The following is a 20,235-nucleotide window of genomic DNA, read 5'->3' on the forward strand; positions in this document are numbered from 1 at the left end:
GCAACAACAAGTATTTTTAAAGCACCTACTATGTGCTAGGCCCTGAGGATACAGAGGCAAAAAAGAAATCATCTTTGCCATCAAGGAGAATACATTCTATCAAAGAGGCAACATGTACATGTATAAGTAAATTTAAAACATATACAAAATCGATACAAACATATTTGATAATTTGGGGAAGGATGACACTAGCAGCTGGGGGGATGGGGAAAGGCTACATGCAGAAGGTGGTGCTGGAGCTGATTCTTTGAAGGAAGTGAGGAATTCTAAGAGATAAAAGTCAGTCGTAAGTGAAAGTGGTGGGAAAGCCCCTACAAAGGTTTGGGAGATGAGAGATGGTGGGTCATTTGGGAGGAAAGCAGGAAGGCCAGTTTGGCTAGCCTGTAAAATGCATGAAGGTTTGTAACATATGATAAGACTGGAAAAGTAGGTTAGAGTCAGGTTGTGAAAGATCTTAAACGCCCAACAGAAGAATCTGTAGTGAGCTATAGATAGAAGTAATAGGGAGCCACTAGGTAGCTGGGTCTGGAGTTAGAAGACCTGAGTTCAAATCTGGTCTCAGCCACTTACTTGCTGTGTGACTCTGGGCAAGTCACTTAACCCTGTTTGCCTCAGTTTCCTCATCTGTAAAATTTGAGCTGGAGAAAGAAATGGTAAATCATTTGCCAAGAAAACCCCAAAAGGGATCACAAAGAGTAGGACATGACTGAAAAACAACTGAACAATTACAAGAAGAGTTTTTTAGTAGGACAGGGACATGGTCAATTTCATTCTTTAGGAAAAATCAGTTTGGCAACTCAGTGAAGGACTGTTTAGAGGGAAGATAAATTTGATTTAGGGAAACCATAAGAGGCTATTGAAAAAGCCAAGAGGTGATGAGGGCTTGACCTAGGTTGATAGCCATATGAGTAAAGAGAAGAGTACAGATGTGGAAAATGTTGGGGAGATAGAAACAAGAATTAACAACTGAATGGACATGTGGGATAAGGAATAGAAGATGACTCCAAAGTTGTGAATGTGGGTGACTGGAAGAATAGTAGTGTCATTCCAGAACACAACTTCTAAAAACACGTTTGTAAAGAACACACTAATTTTTCAAATATAGCTAGAAAGTCATCTCATAAAAGAGATTTTATACTCACATAAAAATACTTTAAATGTTTACATTTTACATATTGTAAGTGAATATGTTAAGAAACAGAATATGTAAGTCCTAAAAGAATCTATTAGACTAGTGCTGTATGTGGCCAACTTCCAAATGGTTGTATTTTGTGGACATCTATAGGCTATCTATCCTTTCTGAAAAATGTTAATGATAATTGTAACTTCTCTTTCAGTTGGAAGTGTGTTTCTGTTCATGTCATATCATGTCTTTTATTCATCTATTCAACAATGTTCACTGTCTGCTGTGGTTAGCACTGTGTTGGGAGAGATTCAAAGACAAATGAAATGTGGACCTTGCCTTCCAGAAATGTATAATCTAGTAGTCACTTGGACTATATTAAATTGCAACTGAAACACATCTAATTAGATATTACTGACATAATAGTATTTTTAAAGGATTGGATGAAACAATATATGTAAAGTACTTTGAGATATGTGTCAGCTACCATCATCATCATCATTATTATTCATTGAAACATTTGGTCTGATAATGAAGCATCAATCTATGGCATGACACTACGTAGTAAGAGCCTGCAAACATTGGTCCTAGAGTATATACCAGAAAGATAGCTCCAAAGAAATGAAATGGACCAAGTATGTAGTCCTGTTAGACTTGGCTACATACCTGGCCTCCTAAAGATTTCTATTAGATTTGTATAATAGGGCATTGCCATTTTAGTATAGCTGACCTAATATTTCCTGTGATTATCTAGTCATATTCTCAAGTTCTGTAATAATTTATATTTTTAGAGAATTGCCTAAGGCTATGAGATTTCAAGTGACTTGCTCATGATGCTCAGTTACTAGGTGTCAGAGGTAAGACTTGAACCCAGGTCTTCCTGACTCCCAGTCCAACCCTGAATCCATTACCTTCAGGCTGCCTCTATCTTGCTGATCTGTATCAGTGAAGGGGGTTCCTATCCCCGGGAGTTCCCTGTGTGAGGGAAATAATAGGGATGAAAAACAGTAACAAATACTAAATTTGCAAGACCCTGGACAGCCAAGGAGTGGTACAAGCTTCAAAAAAGGAAGGGAAAAGACAGATTATTTTGGTCAGATGAGACTCCACCTGAGAGGAGAGGATGAGATAACACACCTAAAGCTCTTTGCAAACCTTAGAGCATTGCAAAAGTGCTAGATGATTGTTATTGTTGTTGTTAGAGGCTGGTTCCATTTCATGGTTTCCCTAGAGATCAGTTCAACTTTTGGGTAGACTTGAAAGTCCACTCTACAAAAGTATGCTGCATCTCATCTGGGTAGTACCAGAGGTCACAAGCTGCCAGGGCAGACCCGAAATCAAGGATGATTATGCCACGATACATTGAACCCTGCATAGCAAGTCGTTCGGATAGTTAGCATTTGCAAGGAGAAGGAATAGCATGTCCTTGAAGTGCTCCTCTCCAAACAGATCTCCCTGGTTAAGGAGGTGGATATCACCTTAACCCTTTGGGTCTGTCAGGAAAGACATATCACTTTCAATCTCTGGGCTCTCTGGAAGTCGATTTTCTAATTAGAAAACAGTAGCTAATCCAGCCAAATACTTTTAGATGAGAGTTGTGATTTATCTAGCAACAGGGGAACAGTCCAGCATTAACATAATTAAAAGGTCTGTAGCAGAAAAAGACTTTTTTTAAATACTCTTCCCTATGGCCTCAACTGATTGGGTTCAACTTGCTGCTATTAAAAAGTTGTGCTAATTAATGGCTATCTGTTTAAAAGTCAGTCATTAGCACAGTTTTTGTCACTTTACCTGGTATATACTCTCATATTTCTGAATGACAAGGGAGGTGATAATTTGAGTATCAGACAACATATTGTCTGTGTATTCCTCATGACAAGGGCATTGTATGCCTTATCATTCTGACCTTCTTAACAATAGATGCACATTGCTACATAATCAGTTCAGTTGCAGGAATGACCGTGAAGGTTATGATTATGAAGACAGTTAAAAGGAGTTAAGTGTTCTACAATCCAGTCATTTCATGGTTGTTCTCAAAAGGATAGGTTTGCAATTACTCACTTAGTTCAGTCGTGGGAGATGGGCCAAATCAAATTGTTCTCCCAAAATGCTCAACCATCTAGGCCTGTTCAAATTGTTAGTGTAGCTGCCTAGCCTCTCCTTTGTTTTGCAGTGAATAAACATAGTTTGAAATGGAAGAGTCCTGGTGAGTCTAAATGGGGAATTGCAATGGCCCTATGGAGAAGGCTCATTAAAACTGGTGCCTTAGAGGAATGCCACCACTATGATAAGTACATCCTACCTTTCAGTAGACAGTTTGCCCAAAATCTAAGAGCTTTTGAAACTTGATTCAAGACTATACTCTCATGCCTTAGGTGTTTTCCATCTGATATTTTTCATATCTTCTCATTCATGTGCTCCCAGAGCAACATTGCCCTAAGTTTGCTAAGAATGGTAGCTAATATTCAGAATTGGCATTTCATGTGGCTTCAAGGAAGATTGTCCACTTTAGGAAGGATGAAAGCAATGAAGACAAAAGAAAGGAGAAATTAGCATTAGAACTATTGCCCAGTGCCAGTCACAAATGAAAGAGACTTAAAAAGTATGCCCCTAAGGCTGAATAAGGAGAAAAATTCTTCATTTGTGATTTAAGGTGTTTGTACTGAGGACCTTAGAATATCAGACAAAGCTCCTCTTTGACCGGATGCCATGGCCTCATTTGAAAGGGACACCAATGTTTGGAGCCTGTGAGATTACTCAGATAATGTTGGAAGTCGCATTACACCTCCCTCTCCCCACCCCCTCAAAAAAAAAAAGGGTTGATTTTACTTTAAATATTTCCATGACCTTACAATAGAACCAATCTATCTTTTGCTCTCTAAAGGCAACAGTTATTTCATTTTTGTCTTTGTGTCTCCTGGCCTATCACATAGTAGGAGCTGAATAAATATCTGTTGATTGATGGGTTTTTCTCACTAGCACTCTTAATAAACTCTCTTTTACAGGGGTTCTTAGCCTGGAGTCCACAGCCACCTTGAAGGACGAGAAAAAAAATTCTTATTTCAATACATTTGATTTCCAGCTCTATTCCAACCAAATGAACCTACTCATTATGTTCTAAACGTTCTATATACTTTCCTGCATCTTTTTATACACCATTCACCTAATTTACAGGATGTACCACCACCACCAAAAAAACTCCATGTATACACCCGTTCTCTGCGTCTTTGACCCAATCTAAATCCTTCCTATCCTTCAGGGTCCAACTCAAATCCTATTTTGTCTTTGAAATTATCAAAATAGACTTGCAACTGAAAATTATATTAATGAAATTGAATAGGAATAGGCTAGAATTTTATACCTTAAGTAGTTAAACCAGATCACCAGGTTGTTTTTTTTTAAAGGTTCCTTCTAGCTCCAAAGCTTCATGATTCAAATGACAAATATAAATGACATTTAGTTTACCATTAATATTTAGGTTTTAGAATTTACCGCTATCTAAAGATACAACACCAATAATCCCTTAAACTATATATAGAATTTTTGCTGCTTGGAAAATGCTTTTAGATACATGATCTCATTTCTAATGAGGGAGAAAAGAGAATAAGAAGAATAGCTAGCTTTTTAACCAACTAAAAAAGTATTCTTTCTTGGCAAAAATAAACAGGAAATATACCATGAGCATTTCATTGCCAGCTCTGGGCAACTTTGGTAGGAATCTATTTGGTCCATAGACTTTTACTTTACCAATACTCTGAAACCAGGATTTGTCCAAAAGAAATTATTTGTTTTGGGCAAAATGTTAGTATTTTGTCATGAAGCTTTTATACCAAAATATTTCTATCATATATGGTTGTTGAGACAGTTCCTAAAATCTCTTAGTCATTGAAATCTCTTAATCTTCATTTGACTAGGTGTTATTTTTGATGAAAGGCTATGTTTTAGTTGTTTTTATTTCCATATCAAAGTTATGAATTTATTGTAAACCAGTGATTCTAATATTCTCTTGAGAATTACACATTCACTCACATGAAAAATTAAGAATACCTTTTTACACAGTATTTATTAAAAGTTTGTATGTGTGTATGTATACGTGTGTGTATATGTGTGTATGTCTGTGTGTGTATAATATAAGCAGAAGTATTCCCAACTTAGAAGGAATTTGCTCAGAGAGGTTAGGTGATTTGTTGTTATTTTCTTTGTGTGTGACTCTATTTTGTTTTTTTTTTGGCAAAGATACTAAAATGGTTTGCCATTTCCTCCTCCAGCTCATTTTATAGATGAGGAAACTGAGATAACAGGATTAAGTGACTTGCCCAGGGTCATACAGCTAGTAAGTGTTAGAGGCCAGATTGGAACTCAGCAAGATGAGTCTTTTTGTTACCAGGCCTGACACCTTATCCACTGAGCCACCTCACTAGGTGATTTGCTCATAGTTAATTAGGGGCAGCTAGGTGGCACAGTGGATAGAGTGCTGGGCCTAGGGTCAGGAAGACCTGAATCTTCTACAAGATGAAAAATAGCTGTCTCTTCCTACAAAGAGCCTATAGCCTAATAGGGAAGATACATTACATAGACAAATATGTATAAGACAAGGCGAGAATGTAATAAGAGCAAAGGGTAGGTCCATTGTAAGTGATCTAAGGAAATTTGAGGCACCTGAGAGCTCTCTAAAGTGGAGTGATAAGGTAAGTAGAGGAGGTGGTACCTGGATTTAACTTTGAAAGAAGAGAAGGGTATGGACAGGTGAAGGTGAGGAAAGAATATGTGCTGAGCATGGAACATAACCTAAATGAATGAATGCGTGGAGGAAGGACAGTGCACAATAACATTGAAGAAAAGTCAGTCATCCAGTTTGGCTGGGAGATAAAGTTTGTACAGGGAACAAATGGGAAATAAGTCTAGCTGGGTGGGCTGACTGGCACCATATTGTGAAGGACATTAAGAGCTGCTTGTGTTTTATCCTGTACACACAAAGGAGCTTTTGAGGGTTCTTGAATAGAGGAATGGCATGGTCAGGCCTTTGTATTAGGAAATTGTTCTAGCAGCTACATAAAGAATGACTCTAGAGATGGGTGAGCCTGGAGACAGCCACACTGGCAAGAAAGGTAATGTTTTAGTTCTAATCTGACACAAAAAGTCACAAAACTGATCATAATTTTCAACCCAATGATTCTGTTGCTAGGATTCCAACCCCAAAATACAGCAAAAAGGGGGGGGAAAGGACATAGCTATAAAAGATAAATTTATTATGGCTCTATTTTGCAATGGAAAAAAAAAAAGGAAAACTTATATGCCCAACATTTGGAGAAGAGCTAAATAGATGGTGCTATATTAATGTAATATAATATTATGGTGCCATGAAAAGCAATAAATATGAAGCATATGAGAGTATTAGAAGCCTACATGAGGTGACAGGAAATCAGGGGAATGGTATGATAATAGCAATAATTAACATTTATAGAGTGTTTTAAAGTTGTAAAGTATTTTATGTACTTTGCTTCTCACAACAACCCTGTGGGACAGATGCTATTATTATCCTCATTTCACAGGTGAGGAAACTGAGGCTGACAGAGAGTAAATTATTCGTTCAGGGACAACTAAAATTGTAAGTGTCTGAGGTAGATTTTGAACTCAGTTCTCCATAGCCAGAGAGTTCAGCTCTCTATCCACTATGATACCTAATATACACATTGTATTAGATAATATTTTAGTTTCTATATACAAACCTATGATTCTATGAACTTAGTTTTTTAAAGAGAAAGAATAAAAGAAATATAGGCACAAGGTAATTTTTTTTTTAGGCAATTGGGGTTAAGTGACTTGCCCAAGGTCACATAGCTAGTAAATGTCAAGTGTTTGGTCTGAGGCCGGATTTGAACTCAGGTCCTCCTGACTCCAGGCTGGTGCTCTATCCACCTAGCTGCCCCAAAACCACTCTTTTTTTTTTTTGTAAGGCTAGGCAATGGGGTTAAGTGACTTACCCAGGGTCACACAGCTAGTAAGTGGTATGTGTCTGAGGCCACATCGGAACTCAGGTCATCCTGACTCCAGGGCCAGTGCTCTATCCACTGTGCCACCTAGCTGCCCCAAAACCACTCTTTTTTTTTTGTAAGGCTAGGCAATGGGGTTAAGTGACTTGCCCAGGGTCACACAGCTGGGAAGTAGTATGTTGTGTCTGAGGCCAGATTTGAACTCAAGTCCTCCACTGTGCCACCTAGCTGCCCCAAGGTAATAGAATTTCAAGCATACTTTCAGGGAGACACAAAACAAAAACATTGTCTTTGTTGGCCTCAGACCAAACACTTGACACTTACTAGCTGTGTGAACTTGGGCAAGTCACTTAACCCCAATTGCCTAAAAAAAACCCAAAAAACAAAAAAAAATTGTCTTTGTTTTGGGGTTTTGTTTTGTTTTTCTTTTCTTTTTCCTTTTCTTTTTTGGTAAATTCATTCAGTTCTCCCTTTGCTGTTGTTTTAAGACCAGATCTCCCTATCTTGTCCAGGCAGGACAGGCAGCAGTCACTAATGGATCCAACTCCATGACTGATTGGCACGGACACTTTGACTTGATCCATTTCCAACCTGGGTTTGTTCACTCCTCCTTAGGCAGTCTGGTGACTTCCCACATTAATGTCAGACTTACTATGGGTGCCCCATTGGCTTAGCCCTATATAGTGCAGCTCAGAACTCCAGAGGTCAAGGGATTCACTAGCTCCAGACGTCCTGGTAGTAAGGATTATAGGCATATACAAATACAAGGTGTCCCAAAAGTCTTGGTGAAGTTTAATCTTAAAACTTCACTAACACTTTTGGGTTGCCAGGTAGCATCTCATTTTGTCTTTATGACCCTAGGAAGTTGGTATTATTACTATTATTATTGTTTTTATTGTCCTCATTTTGCAGATGAGGAAACTAATGTAGACAGAGGTTTAATGACTTGCCAAAGGTCATACAGCTAGTAGTTGTCTGAGGTTACACTTGAACTTAGGTCTTTCTGACTCCAGGTCCAGCACTCTATCCACTGTGCCATCTACTTGCCTCTATTTTATTCAGTTTATAATTAATTAAATGTAAGAACACTGGGGAAAGACTATATAAATGCTAGCTATTATGAAGGAAAATATCTTGTGAGGGTTTATGGATAAGAGCCACCAGGCTTTGAATTGGGTGATAAATACGAATAGCTTGAATTTCAAAGGCAGGAAAAGATAGTGGAAGAAAGGGTTTTGTACATCAGCCTCTAAGGGTTCAGGATCACTAGCATATGGGATGAATATAAGAAGATAGGATTATATTGACGTTCACTTACTGTCCCTGTACTTCCAGTATATTTTACCCATTGATAAAATACTAATCTCAACATGTTTTCTTCCTTCCTTCCCCTTCTATCCTTCATGTAGATCAATGCCAAAGATGATCAAGGTGTTGTGGTTGGATCCTGGGACAATGTATATGCCTATGGAGTTCCTCCTTCTGCCTGGACTGGGAGTGTTGATATCCTGTTGGAATATCAAAGTTCTGGGAATCCAGTACAGTATGGTCAGTGCTGGGTTTTTGCTGGTGTCCTCAATACTTGTAAGTATCCGAGTGAGACTTTCTAGAGAAATTACAATTCTTTAAAGGGTAAAGGGGAATTTCACCAAAGTCCTATGCCTAGCAGAGAGAAGATTTGCCTTCATGTCTTGCTCTTACACAGACACTAGCTATGGGGCCATGGGCAAATTATTTGATCTTTCAATTCCCCAAGGCAAGTCTCTAAGACTGTAAGCTACAGATGAGTTGCTGTCTGCATCAGTGGAGGGAATTTCCATACTAAGGAATTCCCATCACCAAAGAAATAATTTTTTCAGCCATTTTTCAAATTGCATCCAACTCTTTGTGAACCCTTTTGGAATTTTCTCTCAAAGATACTAGAATGGTTTGCCATTTCCTTTTCTAGCTCATTTTACAGATGAGGAAACTGAGGCAAATGGAGTTAAGTGACTTGCCCAACATCACACAGCTAAGTGTCTGAGGCTGAATTTGAACTCTTGGTACTCCATCCACTGCACCACCTAGCTGTCCAATGAAATAAAAGGTCTAGACCAAACACATTTTAAGGGAATCTTCATCACGTAGCATTTCCTTTGAAACCTAGCTTCCCAGTGTTGTTTCTGCAGCATTCCTGTAGTGAATATTTGAGGATATAGTCAATACAGAATGAAAATGCCAGCTATGCTCCCAGGTTTCTTTGGTCTTACAATTCTTTACGCAAAGATTACATTGACCTATTTAAAGCCAACTCTATACATGTACACATCTGGAGAACTCAGAGAGACCAAATGGGAATGTGGTTATAAAAAGTCATACCCTTTTTATCTCTAAAACTACAAATTTTTAAAAAGGGATTTCAGAAACAAATACTCAAACACCACAGAAGTATGTCTCCTAGTTACCTAGCATTACCTTCCTAGGGGAAACTCGGGGCAGGTGTTGATGATTTATCCAATTAATTCTTTTCCCTTGCTATGGGAGGGGTAATGGCAGGTAATGATAACTATTCTAGACACAGGGAGAAATAGGTTAAATGAATTGCCTAAGGTCCCTGAGCAATTAGGTAGTATAACCTCAAGCATAATCCATGTCTCCCTATTTCCCTCCCACTGTCCTATCTGCTATGTTATGTTTTCTCTAAGGGAGAACAGATGGAGGCAGAAAGGAATTCTCTTTGGCTCCCTGCACCACTTAAAAACGTTTGCGTAACTTTGATACAGATATTGCTTTTTATTTTCTGTAAAGTCCCAAAGAAATGTATAGAAAAATGCATTACTTTTACTGCATATTAGTTGAGAGGTTGATAAGGCTGCTATACAGATCAATGAGTTGGAAATGAATTTTCATTTCTCTACTATTTGCCTAGCCTTGGAGAAAACCAGCAATCTAAGGCTGGGGACCATCTAAAGACCACTAGTTTTTTTTTTAATGCTGATTTAACTTTATTGATTGATTGATTTTTATTTTTACAAATGAGGAGAGCCAAATTTTGAAAGAATGGGGAGTCAAATAGATTTTCTTTTTTCAACTAGTGGCTTTTTTATACTCACTGGCAGGGCAAGGTATGACAATACCAAAGGTTGTGACTGTCAAAGAATTGGTCTATAAATCTGTGGGGGAAAATACCTCTTTTATATGGACTCTTTAATCTAATGACCTCAAAGTCCTATTCCTAGGTGGGCTGGCTGGGTGGAAATATCCTGCAACCTGTAGATGAATTATATATGTTCAGAATTCTTCTGGAGGGAGAAAAAGAGAAATGTTATTAATTGGCTGCTGAACTTTCCCTCTCTGTCTCTCTGTTTATTCCACATGGATTGTCACTAATCCCCGGAAATTAGGCTTCATGGAAATATGCCAGCTGGAAGGTGACTAGACTCAAGGTCCTTCACCTTCAAGTACAATACAATATAGAGTCCCCTTAAGAAGAGGGTAGTCTGGGATCTATGAGAAATTATTTCAGTGAGGCCAAGATATAATCCTATCCCTACCCCCTCATTTCTTTATTGCCTCCCCCTGTGAGGGATGATGTCTGAAATTCCACCATTATAGCATAGTGTCTTTGGTTTGTGACTTTGACTTTGAAAATACAAACCATGATAACACTTTCATCTTTATCAGTCATCTATAGATTACTGTGAATGGAATGGTCAGATCTTTTCCTATGAGCATGTTTTAATAGGAGGTATGGAGAGAAATCTAGAGGCCTTCAAACACTTGTGATGGAGGTAAGGTACTCTACGATAGGGGATACCACAAAGAAGGAAGGGAGGCTGGAATCTTAAATTCGACCTTCCCCCCCAAAATGATTTTCAGTAAGATTGATGCCCATAGAGTCATTCTTATTTTGAACATGACTTGAGTCAGAAGAAGATTCAAAGAATAGAATAGAAGATTTCAAAATGTTAGCTTTTAAAGCCACTGTAACGCAACATAGAAGTGAAGATATGAATGAGAAGGAAGAGGTAACCTCTCTTACTGTTTGGGGGTTATGGATTAAGTCATTTAAGGAGGCTGACAGCTGACAGCGTCCTCCATTACAGACTTCCAAGGTTATCCTATTGAATGGGGATGGACAGCCATTGGTTAAATATGCTAACCGATCTCAAAAGAAAGAACCAAGCTCAGTCATTAATCTTAAAATTGTCAGGTGAATTATTTTCAATGAGCCCTGATAGCTCAAGTCCCGGTAGCCAGGGAGGGCGTTTGAATTAAGTTTAATCAATAGGTACATACGGCAAAAGGTGCATCTGAGTAATTTATTATCAAACAATTAAAATGAATCTTTGGTGTCACCCTCCACAGAGAGGCACCGGAATGAATTACAGCCAAAGATGAGAAAAACAACTGGATTTCCGCTCTATAAAACCCTAATTTCCAAATTTAGTTTTCCTTGATTCTCAAAGACATGCCTCATTAGCATATCAGAAAGCCAATTTAAAAAGATTGCAACAGTAATTAAAATAATGTAGAATGAGAAATATTTCTATATTTCTATCACTAACACTTTCTAACAATGGTCAGGATTCTATTATTAGACTATACTGTTTCATCCTCTCATATAGCATCAGATTAATTTTCTTCATGATGAAGGAGTTGGTCTATACAACCTCTCAGATTCCTTGTAGCCCTAAATCTGTGATCCTTTGTTCCTCACATTGTGTTTTCACTGTTATCACTCCCTTATTTAAACTTACAATGACTCCTGGTTGTCTAGTACTGTCAATTAAATTCATTAAATATTTTGAAAGCACCTACTATGTGCCAGGCACTGTACTAAGTGGTGGGGATACAAAAAGAGGCAAAAGACAGTCTCAAGGAGGTTACCATCTAATTGAAGCAGCTAGGTGGCAAAGCGTATAGAGTACTGGGTCTGGAGTCAAGAACACCTGAGTTTAAATCCAGCCTCAGACACTTACTAGATGGGTGACTCTGGGCAAATCACTTTACTTATGCCTGCCTCAGTTTCCTCAACTATGAAACAGGGATTCTAATAGCACCTTCATCTCAGGGTTTTTGAAAGCATCAAATGAGATGGGTACTTAGCACAGTGCCTGGCATATGGTGGGTGCTTTATAAATATTAGGTGGCAGTAGTAGTTGTAGTAAATACAAGCTAATATTCCATGCCCTCCATCTGACCTACCCATCCTTATCTCCCACTGCTCTCCAACTTGGCCCCTCTGCTTTGGGTAGGGAAGAAGAAAATAAGTCTGTTTTTTAGTTCTGACTCTTCCATGGGCTTATTTGGGAGATTGTTCAGCAGGGTAAGCCACAACTGTTAGATTTTCTGAGCTATAAGATGAGGAAGTCATATCAGAAGAGCTGCTGGGTCCATTCTAGCTCTAAACATGGGAGTCTATGAAGTCAGAGGCGTCCATTTAGCTCAATTTTCTTTGGATTAGCTTTATTCATTCAGTTCCTGAAAACAGACCTGTTGTATATCAATAGTCAATTTTTTCCTTCTTGAATGGAATATTTTGAGGAAAAACCATGTAGTGAAACTCTTCATTATAGTGCTACACTACTATTTTTATCAAGCAAGACTTTTTCCCTTTCTGTTTATTAATATCTGATAGTAATTTCAGAAGTTAGTCCAGATTTGTTTTTTTTTCCTAGTTTTTCGTTGCCTTGGAATACCTGCGAGAATTATCACCAATTATTTCTCAGCCCATGATAACAATGCCAATTTGCAATTGGACATCTTCCTAGATGAAGAGGGGAAAATAAATCCCAAACTTACAAAGGACTCAGTATGGTGAGTTGTACCTTCAAGGACATTTACTAAGAACTAATAGATTTGACTGTTCATATTTACATCAAGGAAACTCGGGCCAGATTTTCTTTCTTTCTTTCTCTTGGCTATTTTTAGAGTGGGTCAGTATCATGAGTAAAAATGTTTGATTGATGCAGTTTTTTTTTAGATCAACCAATCAACAAGCATTTATTTAAGCACCTACTATGTGCCAGGTGCTGTAGATATATAGGCAAAAGTGAAAACACTCTCCTCCCCCTATTAGAATATGAGGTCTTTGAAAGCAAGACTTCTGCTTTTTGCTTATCTTTGTATCCCAAATCTTTAGCACAATGTCTTGTTCGTAATAAATGTTTGTTGATTGATAGAAAAGACAACATATTTATACATGGATATATGTAAATCAGATATAAAACATGTACATGATAATTGGGGGAAATCAGAAAAGGCTTCATATTTGTAGGGAGTGATATTTGAACTGTCTTGAAGGAAACAAGGGATTCTGAGAGACAAAGGTAAGAAGGGTTACTAAGTGAGCACAATTCCTAGTATTAATCATTATTCATTTCTAAAAATAAGAAAAGACCACAATTTAGTATCTGGATTTGCTCCAAATTTATTTCAGACTTAACACCTTTCTGTTGCAAATGATAGCAAGAGGATTGTTATGATGAATTGCTTTTCCATCTATTTGTTGTCCTTCAAATCTAAATATGGGGCTCCATTTACTGTTGTTCATCTTCAATTTATCAACATCAGTTAGAAATATTAACAAAGTGGGAATAGTGGACATGGTACCATTTTCCATCACCTAATCCATCTGCCGCCTCTCATTGCCCATAACAAGATGGCTGACAGGAGTCTGCATAATCTGTTCAACATCATGCTCTATAGATTACTTCATTAAGATACTAGAGAAATATTGTACCTTGTGACCTCTCAGTCCAATACATTTCAAGAGGGGGGAAAAACAATGATAATTTCCCAGGTGTCCCAACTTAAAGGTTGTTTACAATGACAGTAACAAGAGGAAATTGGGGCATAATTTTAGCTGTTACCAGGCATTGAACGGATATGGAATTTCCAAGCAAGTAACATCCTTACTCTCAAGGTTATACTCTGCAAGCAATAAAGGTAAACCACCATTGTGAAGTCATCCAGATTGGGGTGATGAGAAGGTGGAAGCTCATCCAAAGAGAAATTAACAGAGAGAAATGCTCCATTTTCTCTTTGTTACAGACAGCTTGAATGGTTGCCAGAGCAGCACTAACTCCCAGGATCAGGGAGCGCTCATTCGGCAATGTAGAAAGAAGGGAATCACTGAACCAGCTGCAGAGCATTACTATGGATAAAACGTAGCCTGGTTCATTTTAAGGGCTAGAGTGAGCAGAGGAGGAACAAAGATGAGGGGCTGAGCAGAAAGAAGCCAGCCTGACCTCAGCAAATGAAGTGACAATTTAGGGAACACTTTAAAGAGAGATTTGCAGTGTAAAGTCTCTGAAACAGCTGCTGTAAGGGCCCACCATGACTTGATAAAGTGGTAGACTGAAGAATTTTAGGCATTCAACACTCTATATCTCTTCCTCCTGTTGTGCACACAAACACATACACAGAGAAACCTTGCAACTTCATTGCAACAGCCTCTAACTCCTAGTTATTCCCCTGTATTCCTCTCTTTCGCTTTACATCTGATACACCTCACACAACATCTCCAACAAACATCTACATCGCACAGGCCTTTCCCCTTCCCGAGTGCCTAGGTTAGGTGTTCCAACACAGGCCTTAAGAATTGGAAGGGAGCCTGGAGATCATCTACTCTAGGGGTTCTTAGTCTTATTTTGTGCCATGGACCCCTTTGGTAGTCCAGAGAAACCTGAAGGCTCCTTTTCAGAAAAACAAAAGACAAAAGAAACCATTATGTTGAAATAGAGTTAACAGAGAGGGAGAGAATTTGGAACTCAAAATTTGAAAAAAAAAAGTTAAAATTTCTGTTACACGTATTGAGAGGGGGAATAAAATGTTAAGTTTAGGGGAAAAATAGAGTTACAAAATATTTTAAAATAGCTTTATAGACCCTAGGGTAAAAACTCCTGATTTCTAGTCTAACCTTTTAATTTTAGATATGAATAACAGAAAGGTTCAGCAAATTAGCTATGGCATGCATGCTAAATGGCAGAGACGGAAGGAATACAGAACTCTTTCCAAGATAAAACACAGTGCCCGCCAATGTTCTCTAGCTAAGATGCTTCCTGCTTCTTCCCCTACGCTTCACTGTCTATCTAGTGCCCTCTACAAGGCTGCTCCACCTCTCTTCCCAAACACCCAGGGCTTGTTCTGTGTCAGTGTCCCCAGGCTGTCTCCCAAATTGGAACAGACCTATTTAACAGTCTCCTCTCTTACCCCCTCCCCCCTCCTCCATGACTTGAACTAACTAATGAAATGCTAATAGATTAAGGTAAAGACAACATGAATTTTTATAATGGCCTTCTACAGATTATGCCAGGGGTGGGGAACTTGGGGCCTTGAGGCCACACGTGACCCTCTAGGCCCTCAAGTGAAGCTCTCCGACTGAATTCAAACTTCACAGAACAAATCCCCTTAATGAAGGGATTTGTTCTGTAAAACTTGGACTCAGTCAAAAAGCCACAAGGCCTCGGGTTCCCCACCCCTAGATTGTTCCTTTGCTTTTGTTTTCTAACTCAGCTAGGAGACTCTGAGGTAAATTTTAGGGCTAGTAGAAGAGGAAGGCAAGAGCTTATTAGGTTGGTGGTGGGAGAGATTTAGGAGGTATCTTTATCAAATTTTTCTGATCACTGCATATAGGTAGCTCCCTAGTCTGCTTATATGTAGTGCTGACCCGGACATCTTTCCAAACAACCTCTTGGGCCCTCCTGCATTCATCACCTCTTCCTTAGAGACTTGCACATGGTCAGTACAGGTATGCTAGGTAGGGTGTCAAAGAAGATAACTGTTGTTCATCCTCTCTTCCTGAACACTGTCTCCTCTCAAAGTATCCATGACAGAACTATAAACTGGTTTTATTTTTCTGATCATTCCTTTCTATCCTCTGCTGTTTCTTCATCTGTATGGTATCTACTATATGAGAGTCTGTCTGTCCCAGACCCTCATTTCTTTCCCCTCTTCACTATCTTACTTGGTGATCTCATCAGTTCTCATGGGTTCAATCATCATCTCTATGAAGATAATTCCCAAAAGATACTACCATCTTTCTAGTCACCGAGGCCTGCCATCTCAGTGTCATCTGAGACTCCTCACATATCCACTCCAAATCTACCTCCACAGCATCTCTCACATGCCTCTCTCTAGTCACACAGATTTCACTTTAGTTCAGGATCTCATCACCTCTCTTTTGGCTACCACAGTAGCTTTCTGGTCAGTCCTCCCCATCTCAAATCCCTTCTTCTTCCAATTCATCCTATGACTCAGTTCTCAGAGTGATCTTTCTGAAGCATAGTCTGACCATGTCTCCCAGTCCCCAACTCAATAAGACTTCATTGTTTCCCTATTTCCTCCAGGATTAAATCTAAAGTCCTCTGTTGGATATAACCTTCCCCAGTCCGACCTTTTCAGGCTTCTTTAACTCAGTTCCCCTCCACACACTCTTAAGATCTAGTAAGATCTAAGTTAAGTTACATTAAGATCTAGTTATATCTCCTTGCTGTTCCTTACCTACAGTGCTCTATCTCTTATACTACCTATCACTCATGCCTGGAATGCTCTCCCTTCTTCACCTCCATCTTCTTGACTCCCCAGAATTTTTAAATCTCAGCTGATATCTCACCTTATGCAGAAGATCCTTCCTATCCTCTATCACTTCTTCCCACCCGCACCCCCCCCATCACTTCTTGGGCTCTTCTTCTGTGAGCACCTTCTACTTACCCTGTATATATCTTGTACAGACCCAATTATTTAAATGTTGTCACTCCAATTGGAATATGAGTTCCTTGAGAACAGGGGAGGTTTTTGATTTTCTTTGTATCCTCAGGGTTTATATTTGTTCAGTCGTTTTTCAGTCTTGTCTAATTCTTTGTGACCCTACTTGGGGTTTTCTTGGCAAAGATACTAGAGCTCATTTTACAGATGAGGACAGGGTTAAGTGACTTGCCCAGAGTCACACAGCTAGTAAGTGTCTGAGGCCAGACTTGAACTCAAGGAGTCAGCTTCCTGACTCCAGGTCTATGCTCTGTCTACTGTGCCACCTAGCTTCATGATACATTATATACAAGGAATTGCATAGAACAGAGTAATGGATATTATTATAGATAAATGTGGCGAGAATAAAAAGATGAGCCTGTCACCTAGCTAGAGTGAGAATTAACCAGCAGACAATTTGGGTGCTCAGTTAGTATCCATGCAATGACAGAAAAGACCCTTCACACTTCTCGTGGACTTCCCTGTGGTTTATCGAGGCAGTTAGCTGGCACAGGATGGAGCATAGTGTCTGGAGTCAGGAAGACCTCAGTTCATATCCAGCCTTGGACTAAACTAGACGTTTAACCTTGGGCAAGTCACTTCACCTCTATTTGCCTCAGTTCCTTCAATTGTAAAATGGGCATAATAGCATCCACCTCCCAAGGCGGTTGTGAGGATCAAATGAGATAATAATTGTCAAGTTCTTAACACAGTGTCTGGCACAGAGTAAGGACTACATAAATGTTAGTTATTATTATTATTATTATTATTATTATTAATTAGCTATTATTATTATTCTGTTGATGGGAGTCCACAAATGAGAGTTACTCAGAATGGGCAGGCACCGAAAGGCTAAGCTTCAGGTCATCATAGGGAATAGTGACATCAGTGAGTTTGAAATCCATTGGCACACTGGTATTCTTTCCGCTTTTAATGATTTTTGTCTTTTCCATATGCATTTTTGCAAACTATGTTTGGTTCAAAGTTTCTCCCTATCCCCTTCACTGAACCAAAAATCACAGATCTAGATTTGGAGGAGACTTTAGAGGATATCAATTCAAAGTGGTCCTAATGAATCTCAGATTTAATTTCAGGAAGTTCCCCAGGGCCAACTAGGTGGGCAGGGAAAGTTGGAGGGGTGAGAATTATGGCTTTGTGCACCCCTAAACCTCTCCACATTCACTCCCTCTATAAACCTCAGGCCAAAAGTCACTCGATCCCCCAATATCCTACCAACTTGATTTTTGTCAAATTCCAGGTGATTTTTAAAAGCAATTTCAGAAGAGCCACAGACACCCTGAGGCTGCCCTCCCCCATCTAATGAAGGCTGTAAGAGACTCCCTGGAGACATTGCACCTGAAGGTGGTTCTGATTCAGGGTTGCTAGTAGCTTTGTTCTGAGGAAGCTTCTTGACATTTTCATCCTGTCTTAGTTTCCCAAGAGAGACTGGATTATCTCAGGGGGTGTAGGTTTTCTGAAACAACTTAAATAGAACCTGGATGTCATCATAATTCCCTTAATTGAAAGAGTAGGGGATTGTTTCAATATGAGTTTAGGAATTTTGATGCCCCTTCTTCTCTGACCCTGTCTATAAATGCCTGTCTATTCAGGCAATTGCCCCAAATTGAACCAGGGGCAGCAGGTCAGAGAAGAAGCATGACTCTCCTCAATGTTGGCACCCTGGGACAAATGTCCATTCACCCCATCCTGGTTATCTCTTTGCATCTTGCATCATCAGCTACCAAAAATTATCATTTAGGTTTGCCTATCTGAAAAAGGTTATGATCAGATGAAATCCTTACCTACAATAAACTCTTCCTCTCACTTTATACCCCCCAACTTTCATCATTGTATTTCCCACTACAAACTCCAAATAGATTTCTTCTCTTAACTGATTTGATCGCTCTTATCTTTGTGCTTTTGTATATATCACTCCCTCCAGATGAAATGCTCCATTTCCCTTTATTCTTCCAGTATCTTTCCCCTCTCTCCTTCAAAGCAATTCTTTAGGTTGTCCTCTGCCATGAACCCTTTCTGGATGGAATCCGTCTGGCTCTTCTCTCACCTTTGATCTGTGGCCCATCATCACTTACAGTTTGCCTGGTATTTCTTTGCACGAGCAGGTACCAGTCCTCTGCTGTGTCTACTTCTCCAATGACTAAGAGATCAAGCTAGAAGCAGAGCTGGGGCCAGTGACAGTGGGGATAAGAGTAGACATGAGCGTGCGTGTGTGTGTTCTCTGACTACAAAGCGAATAAAACTTATTTTTGATGGTTGGTTGCTTTATAGGATTGGTACTAGACCTGTGGTTTCATTCCCACAGCAAACTCCTGAATGAGGAAATTCCCTCTTCCAGTGCAGGTCAACCCCTTATTGGCAACTTATGGTTTTAGAGAGTTGCTTATGATTCTAAAAGGTTAAATGACTTGCCTAGGGTCACTATAACCTGTATGTGTCAGAGGCAGGATTTGAACCCAGGTTTTCCTAACTCTGAGGTAAGCACCCTAACTATGCCCCCACTGCTTCTCTCTGTTAGTTTACCAGGGCTTTTTAAATGTTCTCCACTCACGACCCTTTTTTGAGTTTTGGCAGCCTTTGTTGGCACTGGGTAGCCTGAGGACATGCACGGTGCAAAGTGTGCCTGCTTTGTGTTCAGAACCAAGGCTGCGGTGAAGTTGCACAATGCAACACAGGCAAGCATTGCTAGAAACACCTTGGATTCATTACATGTTTGATTTGTAATTAATTTTTGGTCACTGCACCTTCAGAAACCTTTTATTGTTGCCAAAAATTTTTCACGACCCCACATGGGTCCCAACATAGTTTAATAAGTGCTGCCTACCACCCATAAAGGCTCATATGGTATAGAAGATAGAAAGCTAGCCTTGGAGTCAGAAAGACCTGAGTTCAAGTGTTGCCTCTGCATATACTTTCTGTGTGACCTTAGGCAGTCATTTATCATCCTGGCTTACTTCTAATTCTGTGAGATACAGATCTACCAATGTATTCTTGGTGGTGGGAGTTTCCTCAATGAAATCACAAATCTGGACAAAGCTTGCAATATATTTTCCTCACAACATGTAATATTCTATAAATACTATTGCTTCCAGTTTTGCAAAAAAAAAGAAATTGAAGATCAGAGAGCCTCCACATTATCTCTTCAGTCCTCCTCTCCTCTCATTTACTGTATCATTAAGTCCTGACTGTATGTTTCTTGATAAGCGATAGGCAGTGGGCACGAGGCATAGTAGATAGAGCACTGGACTTGGAGTCAGGAGGACCTGGACTTAAAACCTTCCTCAAGCACTTACTAGCTATGTGACACTGGACAAGTAGTTTGATCTATTTATACCTATCCCTTTATGCCTCATCTACAAAATGTGGATAATA

At 39.3% G+C, this 20,235-nt stretch overlaps 1 protein-coding gene across 2 annotated transcripts in view; it reads left to right on the forward strand.

Annotated features, from left to right (window-relative positions):
* Positions 1 to 20,235, forward strand: part of F13A1 (coagulation factor XIII A chain) — a 194,657-nt gene that overhangs the window by 116,294 nt on the left and 58,128 nt on the right. For both annotated transcript variants that reach the window (XM_020973813.2, XM_020973812.2), the window contains exons 7-8: positions 8,526 to 8,700; positions 12,777 to 12,915. In XM_020973813.2, the coding sequence (XP_020829472.1) occupies positions 8,526 to 8,700; positions 12,777 to 12,915 (314 nt within the window). The remainder of the gene's footprint in view (positions 1 to 8,525; positions 8,701 to 12,776; positions 12,916 to 20,235) is intronic.

This window comes from Phascolarctos cinereus, unplaced genomic scaffold (genome assembly GCF_003287225.1).
Source record: "Phascolarctos cinereus isolate Bilbo 61053 unplaced genomic scaffold, phaCin_HiC Scaffold_4;HRSCAF=312, whole genome shotgun sequence".
Classification (NCBI taxonomy): domain Eukaryota; kingdom Metazoa; phylum Chordata; class Mammalia; order Diprotodontia; family Phascolarctidae; genus Phascolarctos; species Phascolarctos cinereus.